The 12,993-nt window shown below is 37.0% G+C and overlaps 1 protein-coding gene across 7 annotated transcripts in view; it reads left to right on the top strand.

Annotated features, from left to right (window-relative positions):
• Positions 1-1,619: 1,619 nt before the first annotated feature.
• Positions 1,620-12,993, top strand: part of LOC107858430 (vacuolar protein sorting-associated protein 54, chloroplastic) — a 49,962-nt gene continuing 38,588 nt past the window's right edge. For 5 of the 7 annotated variants that reach the window (XM_016703078.2, XM_047405787.1, XM_016703077.2 and 2 more), the window contains exons 1-7: positions 1,621-2,511; positions 7,205-7,267; positions 7,827-7,906; positions 8,327-8,444; positions 8,882-8,953; positions 11,683-11,839; positions 12,190-12,278. In XM_016703078.2, the coding sequence (XP_016558564.2) occupies positions 1,744-2,511; positions 7,205-7,267; positions 7,827-7,906; positions 8,327-8,444; positions 8,882-8,953; positions 11,683-11,839; positions 12,190-12,278 (1,347 nt within the window). In that variant the 5' untranslated portion in view covers positions 1,621-1,743. Of the gene's footprint in view, positions 2,512-7,204; positions 7,268-7,826; positions 7,907-8,326; positions 8,445-8,881; positions 8,954-11,682; positions 11,840-12,189; positions 12,279-12,993 lie in introns of all 7 variants that reach the window. The other 2 variants (XM_047405792.1, XM_016703080.2) reach the window with 1 other exon arrangement.

Raw genomic sequence — 12,993 nt, 5'->3', positions numbered from 1 at the left:
TTTAAAAATTATTAGTTAGGAGATTAATGGTGGTGGGTTAGATGATTAAATCAGTGGTACTGTGATGAAACTGATGGTGATAAGTGATGACAGTATAATGAATAAGAGATGTCAATTCAAAGGGGGTGGGGGTGTGAAGAAAATACATTAATTGGGAGTGGGGTTAAAGTTTAGAGATGTGAGTGCTAAAGAAGATGCGTTAATGGGGGTGGGGGTGGAGTTTGGGGTGACGATGCTAAAGAAGATACATTAGTTGGGGATGGGTGTGCTAAAGGAAGATGGGTTGGGGGGTGGGGAGCGGAGAAGATGTGATGGTGGGGGGATTTTTTTTCTTTAGTTTATGATTTAGATGTCCATATTTTTTATTTAAATAGTTATTTTTTTCACGTCAAATTTAGAAGCTAGAAACTCACTTTTAAAAATAATTTGGGTGTGTATTAGATTAAATGTATTAAATAATTTAGATGTAACTATACTTTCAACTTTTGGAATATAATTAGGTGGTTTTGATGTATTTCCTTTCCCAAATTACTCCTATTAGGGGTCGTTTGGTAGAGTGTATTGAAAAAAATAATGCATGCATTAATTAATGTATATTATTAATACTTTGTTTGGTATATTTTTTAGCCTATGTATAACAATTGTTTGCATTAGTTATACACTCTATTGTGCATTAACTTATGTATTATTAATACATTTCATTTTCTATGTATTAATAATACAAAGGGTGCCAACACATGCATTAACTTGATTAATGACAAACTTACCCTTCAAATTCCTCAAACATTTTTGAAGTCTTTTTTCAGTTACTTTGCCTTTTTCATCTGTAAGCTAAAGTAAATTAATTGGACAAAAAAAATTAATATGTAGATTCACAATAAATAAATTATTGTAGGTTCCCAATAGAATAAATAAATATACAAAATAATTGGACTAAAAACAAATTCTGGATTTTTATCTATTAAAAATGGAATAATGAGAAGAAGAAGAAGATGGTTTAGAATTTAAAATAAAAATAATTTACGTAAACAAAAGAACACAACATTTTAGCATTAAAAATGAAAAAAAAAATTATAGGCTTTAAAAAAACTATCAGCCATAAATCTGAAAATGGAAAATAATTTTACTTTTATTTCTATGCTGAAACTAATTAATGAAAAATTTGGTTTTACTTTCGTTTCGTTTTACAACTAAAATGAAACTATTCGTTTAATTTTTTTTTTTTTAATCTTGTATGATAAAAGAAACTCTTTTGCTAATTTTTCCTCAAGAATATTACGTAGCAATGTTAACGATTACTTATGTTCAGTTTGAGCTGAGAAAATGAACCAGTTAAGTTTAACGAAATAGAAAGAAAGATGGTATTTTATAAAAGAAATATATACAAAATTAAAGAGTGTGAAAGGTATTTTTGTAAATAAATATTTTTTTATAAAAATTATACGAGATATATTATTTTTAATACATCAAACCAAATAATGTATTAAAAATAATACTAACATAATTAATGCAAACATAACTAATATGAGCATTACTAATACACTCTATTTAGCATTATTTTTGTAAATTCTACTAAACGACCCGTACTTCTTTCCTAATTACGAGTCTCTCCTTACCCGTCCACTGTCCATAAAACGGTAACGCAGTTCATCACAATCAACAGTTACTGTCTTCAGATCTACATACACACCCATTGTCGGATAGATCACATCCAACAATAACTTAACAAAGAAAAAGAAGAGAATGGATTCAAAGCCTTCCCCATCATCGGGAAGGTACGAAAATAGCAAGAAACCATATTTGTCCAAATCAGTATCGGATGCTAATAGCCATAGCCAAAGCTTAGCATCGATTCTTAACAATCCACATGCCGGTAAGTCAGATGGATGGTGGTGGCCATCAAATTTCTCATCCCTTCCTGTCGTTCCTGAATTCACCCCACTAAACCCACTTCCAAAACCCGGATCTGATATAACCAGAACCGATTTTTTCCCTTACATAACATCCTTTTCCGACCCTTTTTGTCGTTTTCACGATATCCAACAGCACAGTAAATCCAGCCTCCTGGACGATCAAAATGGTGAAAATGCGCTTGTCGCATGTCTTCGTGAAGTGCCCGCTTTGTACTTCAAAGAAGATTTTCATTTAGAGGATGGTGCAACGTTTAAAGCTGCCTGTCCCTTTAGGACAACGCCTGAGAATCTGGTTATGCAAGAAAAGTTGTCGCAGTATTTGGATGTAGTGGAACTGCACTTGGTCAGGGAGATTTCTTTACGTTCAAGTTCCTTTTTTGAGGCGCAAGGGCAACTGGAGGATCTCAATTCAAAGATAGTGGAAGGGTGCAAGAGGATCAGGGAATTGAAAGAGACAATAAGGCTACTCGATACTAATTTGGTGGGGCCTGCAAGAGAGTTGCAGGACTTGAATGTAAAGAGGAGTGATTTGGTTGCTCTTCAGAACAAACTGAAGCTTATTATATACGTTAATCAAGCTTTATCAACTCTCAATTTGGTATGTTTGATTTGGGAACATATTTAGTTCTATATCTGTTTCTTAATTCTGAGAACAATATGCACTTATCCTTACCTTTTGGTACTCTATGACACTAGCTCTAATTTAGATAATAAATGAAGTCGGAAATATTTCGTGGAAATTATGGGAATTACGTGAAAATGATAGTGGTCAAAACAGTTTTTATGATCTTCTTTGATCAAGGAAAGAAGTTGCGCTTATGTCGGTCCTCATGCATAACACGGGCCACGGTACGTAGAAGCCAGAAGGTATTGGAGGAAACAATCTTTTATGATATTGTTAGAATAGTGTTAATGTACTCTCTAGTTGATAGTTTTCAAAACATTAGATTTGCGATAAAAGTATAAAAACATTAGGATTCACAATTTCTTCTTAGGTGTAGGTTGATGATAGGTTGTAAGATTATGACAATAGAGCTCTTAGCTTTCAAAAATCTTCTTTTTTTGTTTGGCAACTTGAATCTCAATGGTTATTTGGCAGTTTGTGGTAGTTAAAATTAATGTTAGATATGAAAGAGTGTGTAGAGGCCACGATAAAAACAAAAGAGTGAGAAGAGATCTTCTTCCATGGAAGAAATGTAAGAACAAACTAGTTACAATAAAGATGTGAGCTAAAAGGGAACTTCATAATAATACAATATTGCTCTTAGAAATTCACTCTATGATGCACTAAGCAAAGCGATGGTCAAATGGAAGAATACATGGAACTTTCTTGGTGTCTTGTCAACATTAACTCAAGTAATATTAAAGCTTTTGGTGGAGATGCCAAGCATACATGCATATAAGATTATAATTGTTTTGATATTGGACAAATCCTATGTTGATTTCTGCCACTCTAGTTGGCGCAAGGGTTTGAAGTTTCGAGGAGTATGACCTTGCTACTCTACCTTTCTCCCAACTTAATAACTAGCATGCCATATGATGCGCCCTAATCCACATATCACATGTTGTATTCTTACTGCTAAACCAAAACCTCAGCCTCAGGATATGAGACAAAGGATTATAATAGGGGATTAAAAAGTGTAACTTCTTTCTTGTTTTTGGGTGGGTCTTCCGCGGTAGAGCAGTAAGGAGGAGAAACTCGTGGTTAATCCCTACATGACTTATGCCCATAGTTAGGGACGAGGGTAAGGAAGCAAAGTATATACCAATATGATTGAGAGAGGAGTGAAGACTCAAATCAGGTCAAGTTTTAGACTACTCCCAACAAGTTTTTGGGAGAAGATAGTGAAATAGAAACTAGAAAGAGACAAAGATTGTATTTGGATAACATTGCAAAAATTGCCAGTCTTGGAAGAAATTTCGTTGGGGCAAAGGTCCAAATTCTTGTGGATAAATGCTAGTGATCAGAGCACGAAGTTCTTTCACAAGATTGCAAATGCTTATAAAGTTATTGTAGGTGTATCAAGGTTGAGGAGTTCAAGGGTGCTATTCATAGGCTGCGGAAGGGTCGGGAGACTGGGCCAAATAAGATTTCGGTGGATTTTTTAAAGAGCACTGGCGAGGCAGGTATGGAGTGGCTGACAAGGTTGTTTAACATCATTTTTAAGGCGGCAAAGATGCCCGAAGCTTGGAGATGGAGTACGATGATTCCATTATATAAGAACAAGGGGGATATTTAGCGTTGCAACAACTATAGGGGTATCAGGTTGTTGAGTTATACGATGAAAGTTTGGAAAAGGATGGTAGAGTTGAGGTTGAGGAGGATTGTGACTTGTTTCGCGAATCAGTTTGGTTTTATGCCAAGTCGCTCGACTATTGAGACCATTCACCTTGTGAGGAGGTTAGTGGATTAAGGGAAAGGAGAAAGGACTTGCACATGGTATTCATCGATCTTGAGAAGGCGTTCGATAAATTCCCTAGGGAGATTCTGTGGAGGTGCGTGAAGGCTAGAGGTGTGCATGTGGCATACGCTAGGTCGATTCAAGACATGTACGACAGTGCGAAAACTCGTGAGGACTATAAGGGGAGATTTTCAGAGCACTTTCCCGTTTTAACAGGGTTGCTCTAGGGATCGTCTCTTGGCCCAATTTTATTTGGCTTGGTGACGGATGTTTTGACGCGGCATATTCAAGGGGAGATGCCTTGGTGTATGTTATTTGCTAACCATGTTGTACTAATTGACGGGACCCGGTGAGGAGTTAATGATAAGTTGGAAGTTTGGCGACAGACCCTAGACAGTCCGACTGACTATGTTGTGTGAAGCAGAGTGTTTGCCAGTTTAAAACTCCACATTCAAAAGTTGAAGGCGGTGGAGATGAGGATGTTGAGATGGATGTGTGGACTTATCAGGAGAGATAGAGTTAGAAATGAGGGTATTTGAAAGAAGGTGGGAGTGACTTCGGTGGAAGACAACATGTGAGAAGTGAGGTTTCAATGGTTCGGGCATGTGATGAGGAGGAAGAAGGACGCTCTAGTACGGAGGTGTGAGAGGTTGACTATGGATGGTTTTAGGCGAGGTAGAGGTAGGTCGAAGAAATGTTGGAGGGAGTTGATTAGGCATGACATGGAACGGTTACAACTTATTGAGGACATGACCCTTGATAGGAAGGTACGGAGGATGCGAATTAGGGTAGAGGGTTAGTGGGTAGGAGTGCGTCCGTAATAGTAGGGAGGAGTGCTTTGTTTGTATCTGTGCCGGTAGTTTCTTGTTCGTAGTGTTCTTATGGTGTTTGTGATCTTGAATAGATAGTTTATAGTATTATTATGTCAGTGTCTTGTTTCTTTTATTATCTAGCAGCGTGTTATTGCATTTTGTTGTTTATTTTTATGTTTTTTGTTTGTTATACTGTTATCTGTTATCTGTCCTGAGCTGGGAGTCTATCGGAAACAATTTCTCTACTTCATTTGAGATGGTGGTATGGACTGCGTACACTTTACCCTCCCAGACCCCACTTTGTGGGAATACACGGGGTAAGTAGTTTTTGTTGTTGCAAATGCTTATAAAAGGTACAATGAAATTGAGAACCTAAAAATTTGGGGAACTGGTGGAAGATCAGGAGGGGATGAAAGGGAAATCATCACTTTACAACAATTTGTACATGGAAAACGAGAAGTGGGAGCGAACCTACTACTCAGATTGTTCCAGCATAGCGGAAGAGGACATGGAGTGCTACAAAGACCTTTGTGGAAGAGGTTGAGAAAATCATTAGACTTTGTGAAGGAGAAGAGACTCTGGGTTTTGATGGATTTAACATGACCTTCTATAAGTACTAGTAGCAGTGTAAAGGAGGACATCAGGACAGCTGTACATTTTCTTATAGCACAAGGAATTTTGAATGCTTCTTTCACTGCTTTTATTCCCTAAATGGCTGGTGCAGCACCATGAAGGATAGTGTAGTTGAAGTTTCTACTAAATTGTATCGAAAATATCAGCACAAAGACTGTTTCTTTTCCTTATAAAAGATGTTGGTGCAAAGACTGTTTCTATTCCTTACCCAAAAAATGTTTGTACAAAACCTAAAGAAAGTGGTAAATGTCCTAGTTGCTGATTCACGTGTGACTTTTATAAAAGGAAAACAAATCACAGAGGCATTGCTTATTGCAAATGAGTGCCTCGATAGCGGAAGAAGGCAAGGAGAAGTGGGAGTAATGTGTAAATTGGATATTGAAAAAGCCTTGATCATGTGAACTTGGAGTACTAATAAATTTGTTGAAAGAAATGGGATTTGGGGTCAAGTAGATAAATCCTAATACTGAAGAATACTATAGATCATATTCCTAAGTGAATCTATCAATTCATTTGGGACCAAATATTGTGTGTAACAAGCAATGCGAGTGAACACCAGGTTAAATTTGTATTCTTTAGCGTTAGGATATGCAGGGCACCTTCAAAATTCAGCAGCTTAGCCACAATTATAGATTTCCTATTAAATATACAATTTGATCTACATCCACTACAAAGTTGTTTACACCAAAAAAGTAAAGATACTAAACAATTCCCTTTAACTTTGTGAATGGAATTGGATCTATCTTCAAAACATCTTCCATGTCTCTCTCCACACAGACCACCATATACATGATGGGATCAACTTCCACCACCTCGTCTGAGTCTTGCTTCCCCCTCTTCTGATCCAGCAGCTGAATAGGTCAGCTGTGTATTCTGGCACCTTTGTAGAAAAGAGCTGATGTATTGTGTATTAAACATGAATAGTATTGTACTGACTGAGATAGTTAGCTGCAAATAGGTGTTGTTCCTTCTTTTCCCTTCCTGAGATATTTTTTCATGCTTGCGTATGACAGCCACGTTCCCTCTTTTGACTTCCTGAGATATTTTTTTCATGATTGCGTGTGACAGCCATTTGAATTTTGGTGTAAGTAATTCTAATGCTTTTTGGCATGTGAAATTTGGGATGCTACTTCTTTTGTCTATTGACATCATAACAGAGGAGTGATTACTACCAAGTATTCTTCTATCTTGTTTTTCATGTTTTGGTGTGTAATTATCCTTTTTATTACAGTTTTTAGAGTCCTTGTAAGAAGAACAAGAGCACGACGTACTTTTGGATTTATAGTTACGGCTTTCAGCACAACCTTTGTGCTGATGAATACACTGTTACTTTTCTCAATATTAAGCTGAGTTAGTTATTCATCTGTCTTCAGACTTATCCTTGAGCTATTGAAAAATGATATTTTAAACTGCATGGTTTTTGTCTAACCACTATTTTATGCAGCTAGTTGCATCTGCAGATTGTGCTGGAGCTTTAGATGTTACAGATGACTTGCAACATTTATTGGTATGTTAAAGCTCATCAAATTTCGTGTTCAATTCCATTCTTAGCCTTTTCTATATTTTTACCATCTCACACTGGATTCTTCTTGAATATCGTTGAGGTTGCACCTTTTCTCTCTCACAATCTCTTTCTATCCTTTCGAAGCAAGCTATACATTAAACTTCAAAATTACATTTGGTTATATGATGCTTCGAATTTTGTTCTTGGCTTAAAATGCTAAATTACAAAATTACAGCCCAATATCTTTAGGCTCCATCTAGTTTACAAAATATGTAATAAGTGTATAGGTAGTGTAAACTTTATACTAATATATATATATGATATACATACCTATACATATAATATACATATGTAGACACCCATATACATATAATATACATACGTATACACACCATATACAACCGAGTGCATATCTGGTGTATAGTTTGGCTATGTTTGGTAAACTAGATGGATGAATGGTATATATTGGTAACTATCCCTAATATTTGTCTATGGATATTGAACATTGCAAATGCTTATGATGGAAGATGTTCCTACTGTCAAATGATTTACTGCTTGATAGGATGGAGATGAACTGGCTGGTCTTCATTGCTTTCGACACCTTCGTGATGAATTAGCCACTTCAATCGATTCTATCAACAGGTTAGTCTTTTCGAGTTAGATTTTTAATCATTTTCTTGGACTTGCGGACTTCATTTTATTTTGGTTTTGCCATTTTATGTGCAAAGTCTGCATCTGCCGTTGTAAAATTTGGTGCATTTGTCTCTGCATAAGTTCTTATCGTGGTGCTTGTGCTTCCAAAATAGGACTCGATAGTTTATCCAACAAATAAACTAAGTTCAGGACACAGCCATCTATTGCTTAATCAATTTGCGCAACTATTTCTCTCATAATTGCAAGTTGTACCTACTGGTTCTTTATTTCTTGTTTCCCCGAGCATTTCTTTTGGCCAAAGCATATGCTAGTATTCCCTTGAAGCTCCTTTTGGCATACTTTTCCGTGATAAAAAAGGTACAATTTAGCATACTTTAGTATTGTTACTTACCAGATTCAATCTTGTAGCATTCTTTCAGCAGAATTTATGCATATAACCATACAAGAAACTGGCAACATGGACGCAACAATTACATCAAAGTTTAAAGCACGGGCAACCATTGCAATTAATGGAGAAAGCCATGAAGTAAGCGTTAGCTTGTGTATTTTGTATTTTGATGTTATTGCTGCCGATATTTTCATTCTGTTTGTTAGACTGGAAAACTTGTCACACTTTTGTTAAAGATACAGTACCCAGTAGTTTGCATAAAGAGCAGGTATTGATTCTTTATGAAACTCTAGCCAGAAGATGAAGGAATCCTACAGTGTCAATGACTATTCAAAACTTGCTCCATGCTTGATTCTATATGTATTTTATATACCTTCTACTTCTCAATAATCCAAATAAGTGAAGGTGGAGGGGGGCGGCGGGTTTACATGTGTCCTCTTTATAGCATCCAGAATTTCAATATATCGATCAGTGAGAGAGTTCTGATATTAATGCGTACTGTAGCAATGCAATCTATGGCTGTGCCTAAGGCAACTTGCAACAGGTCATACTAAATTGATGTTGAAATATTGCAGGTTAAATTGGATGAAGAAACCTCAAATTTCCGAGACAGGCTTCTTCCATTTGTTATTGGATTGCTAAGAACTGTGAGTTTTCTCTATTGGTTAATTTGTGGCATCATTGCTTATATGATTTGTTGAAGTTTTGGGTGGATTCACAATTGCCGTGAGGTGTTGACTGTTGACTATTCAGTATCATACCATCATCTAGGTGACTAGGTCATAGCTCATACTCTTCCGACGACTCACACACGCCACTTCACTTATACTCTCTCTCAGAATCTGGGGTAATTTGATGAAGAAAAAATATGTATAGATCTGGATCAGATCATATTGAGAACTGTTAAACTGTCACTGATGTTAGGTGAAATGTTGGGGTATGTAGGTCATAAGGTAAAACGTAGGAATTGGATGTGAAGGAGCTCTGAACATAGAGAATGTCAGGAATGGGACAAGCTTCTTGATAAATGGAGATAAAGTTGGAATCTGCCAAACTATTCATCTTTTTGTTAAGACAAAACTGTTTTGAAGGGAACATACGACAATGATACAACTGCTAGACTAAAAGATGGGGTATCAGTTCGACGAGTGTAAGTGGAGAGTAATTTTGTTTAGTTACCAAATTAAAAGTAGGTTGGTGTAAGAGGGGAAGGGCTGAAGACTGATACCTAGGATGATATAGTGAATAGAGGTCATGTATCCATTTCGTCCCCATTCGTTCCAGAGTTTTCTTCCTGTCTCTCTCTGTGTGTGTGATTACTTATTGTCAACTCGGCTCATTATCATGAGAGCCATCAGGTTTCATTCTACACAAACTAGAAGATATTATACTCTGGTCTCCTTTAATTGGTATAATTTGTGGATCTATTTCCTAAAGAAACAGTGGATCTCTGGTTCTCAAGGACAGTTGGTAAACCCATCAAGAAAATCTGGAATACAATCTCAGCATCCATTTTCTGGGTCGTACGCAAAGAAAGGAGCATTAGATATTTTAATGGTTTATCAACTTCAAAATTGACAACCACTTGCGGAGTAGGAGTATGGAAGACCATTAGAAATCTCTGGACAGACCTAAAAGACAACACTAAGATCTTTGTGGGAAGGGGGGGATAAGGCAAAGCTTTGGACGGATAAGTGGTGTAATGAAGGAACTTTAAAGAACCTGTCCCCTAGACTTTATTCTATAAGTTCAAATCCAAATTTCAGAGTAGAGGAGATGTGGTTTTCTCAAGGGTGGAACCTAGTTTTTAGAAGACACCTCAATGATTGGGAAATTGTAGATGTGGTGGAACTTTTAAAGGTGATAGGTGGAGGGCCTGGTGCAAATCTGGAATCAGACAGACTGAAATGGGGGCATCATGAAGATGGAAGTTTCTCTGTAAATAGTATTACAAATGTGGAAGGCAATTTGGAAGAGTGTGGCTCCAACCAAAGTGAAAATGCTTCACTTGCTTGGTTGCCAGAAGAGCTTGTTTGACACATGAAGCAATGCAGCAAAGGGGCATTTACATAGCCTCAAGATGTTTTTCGTGCAGAGAGGCCCTAGAGACCAACAAACACCTTTTCCTTCATTGAAAAGTGACTGCCCAGGTCTGGTCCCTTTTTACTAGCATTGCCAACATTAATTGGATCATGCCAGAACACACAGCAGATCTGCGAAGCTGCTGGATTAGGAGGGGAGGCAGTAAGAGTCAGAAGAAATGGTGGAGATCAGTCCCAGCTTGCATTTGGTGGACCATTTGGAAATAAAGAAATCAGAGAATCTTTGAAGGGAAAGAATGTACTATAGAAAAAATTAAATGGAAAGTTATCACTTCCTTAGGTTTTTGGTGTAAAGAACAAGATATAGATGATGGGATCCAATTAGTGGACTTTATAGGAGCTCTGTAAATATTTCTATTCTTATTTTCTTTGTAATACTTTTGGTGGTGGCCAGCATATCCCTTAATGCTGAGGAATACAATGTTACCAGTTTCAAAAAAATAATTGAGTACTCAAGTGTTTTTTTATTTATTTGCTCACTGGAACTATTAGCTAGTATGTTTTGGAGCTAACTTATATCTTTTATAATTCTGCATCCTCTTGATGCCATCAATGAAGTTTCTTACTTCATCAATAAAAAATGGCAGCCCGATGCACAAGTAAATACAACAACAATAGCATACCCAGTATATTCCCACATAGTGGGGTTTGGGAGGGTAGAATGTACGCAGTTCATACCACTACCTCAGAGGTGAGGCTGTCGCCGAAAGACCCCCGGCTCGAAACCAAACAACGTAGGAAAAGACATACAAGAAACAAAAGGTAGTAACAAAACAATAAACAATAACAAAGTAACAAAACAACAGACACCATTTAATACCACCAACAATCTACCCGAAACCACAAACAACAACCAGAAGCTCCAAGAACAAGACACTACCCGTGAAACACTACAACTACTAGCCCCATCTTACTAACCTTCTACCTAATATGCGTCCTCCACACCTTCCTATCTTGAGTCATGTCCTCGGTAAGCTATAACTGCTCCATGTCATGTCTAAGCATTTCCCTCCAATATTTCTTCGGTCTACCTCTAGCTCGTCGGAATCCATTCATAGCCAACCGTTCGCACCTCTGCACTGGGGCATCCATGCCCCTCCTCATCACATGTCCGAACCATCTTAACCTTGCTTCACGTATCTTATCTTCTACTGAAGTCACTCCCAATTTGTCAATAAATAAATAAATTATGGATCTATTTTCATGAATGTTTTTTGAGCATTTGGAGGTTTATTTATTAAAGCATTTTTCATGTTTGACTTTTATAATTCCAGGCAAAACTCCCTACTTTGTTGAGAATATATCGTGACACTCTTACAGCTGACATGAAAACTGCCATTAAAACAGCAGTTGAAGAACTGCTTCGTGTTCTGGTTGCCCAACCTTTGGATTCAGATTTTGTTGCAGGAGAGCGAGTAGTTGATACAGATGGTGGGTTAACAATTTAATATATCACAGCTACTTGACTTTGCCTAGAAGAGCTTTGATAGAAAAGTAAATTTTCAACTATGTTTACGTGGATCCCCAAAGATGCAGCCCAATCTGTGTAAGATCCTCCAGAAATGCACTTTTTGGGATGGATCAGACACAGTGTGGTGGCGATTTGGAGAATGTGAGCAACATAGATTTAATAGGCAAAAGGGTTTATTTCCATTTTCTTTTAATTAGAAACCAAAATGTGCTCCCGGAAGTTGTAAAGGCTGATTCATTTTGGTCTGCACAGGGAGGGGGAAGGGAGGATTGATGCCTTGGTTTCTGATTTCATGTATCTTCTAACTTAGGTGGGAGCTCATCTCTTGCCAGTAGATTGAGAAGCCTGCCACCAGAAAATTTTGTTCAACTTTTGAAGGCTATTTTCATGATAGTGCAGGTAATGTGTACTTGCCATACCCTTCTCTGTTTAGTTTGGTTTGTGCTAGAAGTAGATGATGTTGCTTTTCTTTTTACACTTTTTGTTATATATAGGTATTCCTTAAGTTACTGTGGAACAAACCCAGCAATCAAACATATAAAGTTCATTATTTTTTCCAGTATAAAGTCATTTTCAGGCAATATATATTCCTAAATGGATTCTATTGCAATGTCAATGAGATCCCAAGATCTTTTGGTACAATGTTTGTGTTGTTAACTTACTTCTAACCGATGATAAGTACCTGAGATCCTTCATCTGGTTCAGATGAACTCTTAACCATTAATTGATTTGGTGTCTGATGGATGCCTATATTGATTTCTCTAGTTAAGTTGAACTGTATGATGGTGGCAGTGTGGTGGTGGTGGTGGCGGCACCTTGGAAGTCATGGAGTGTTCTCTGTGAAGTCTTTCTACGAGAAAATTCTGGTTAGAGAGGAGGTTGAGTTCCCATGTAATGCTATATGTTGTGGATGTGTGGAACTCAATTAATTAAGTATTAAATTATATTTTAAGTTGCTTTCTTTATTATTCTAGAATAGGATTTAAGTGTCGTAGTTTCATAAGGATTAGGGCTAAGGTTTTATGTTTTCTACTTTCATAAGGATTAGACTTTCTAGAATAGAGTTTTATGTTTCCTACTTTCGTAGGGATTAGACTATTGATGTAACACGACT

The sequence above is a fragment of the Capsicum annuum genome, chromosome 2 (genome assembly GCF_002878395.1).
Source record: "Capsicum annuum cultivar UCD-10X-F1 chromosome 2, UCD10Xv1.1, whole genome shotgun sequence".
NCBI lineage: Eukaryota > Viridiplantae > Streptophyta > Magnoliopsida > Solanales > Solanaceae > Capsicum > Capsicum annuum.
The sequence above is the reverse complement of the archived record's forward strand: the minus strand, read 5'-3'. Positions and strand labels throughout refer to the sequence as shown.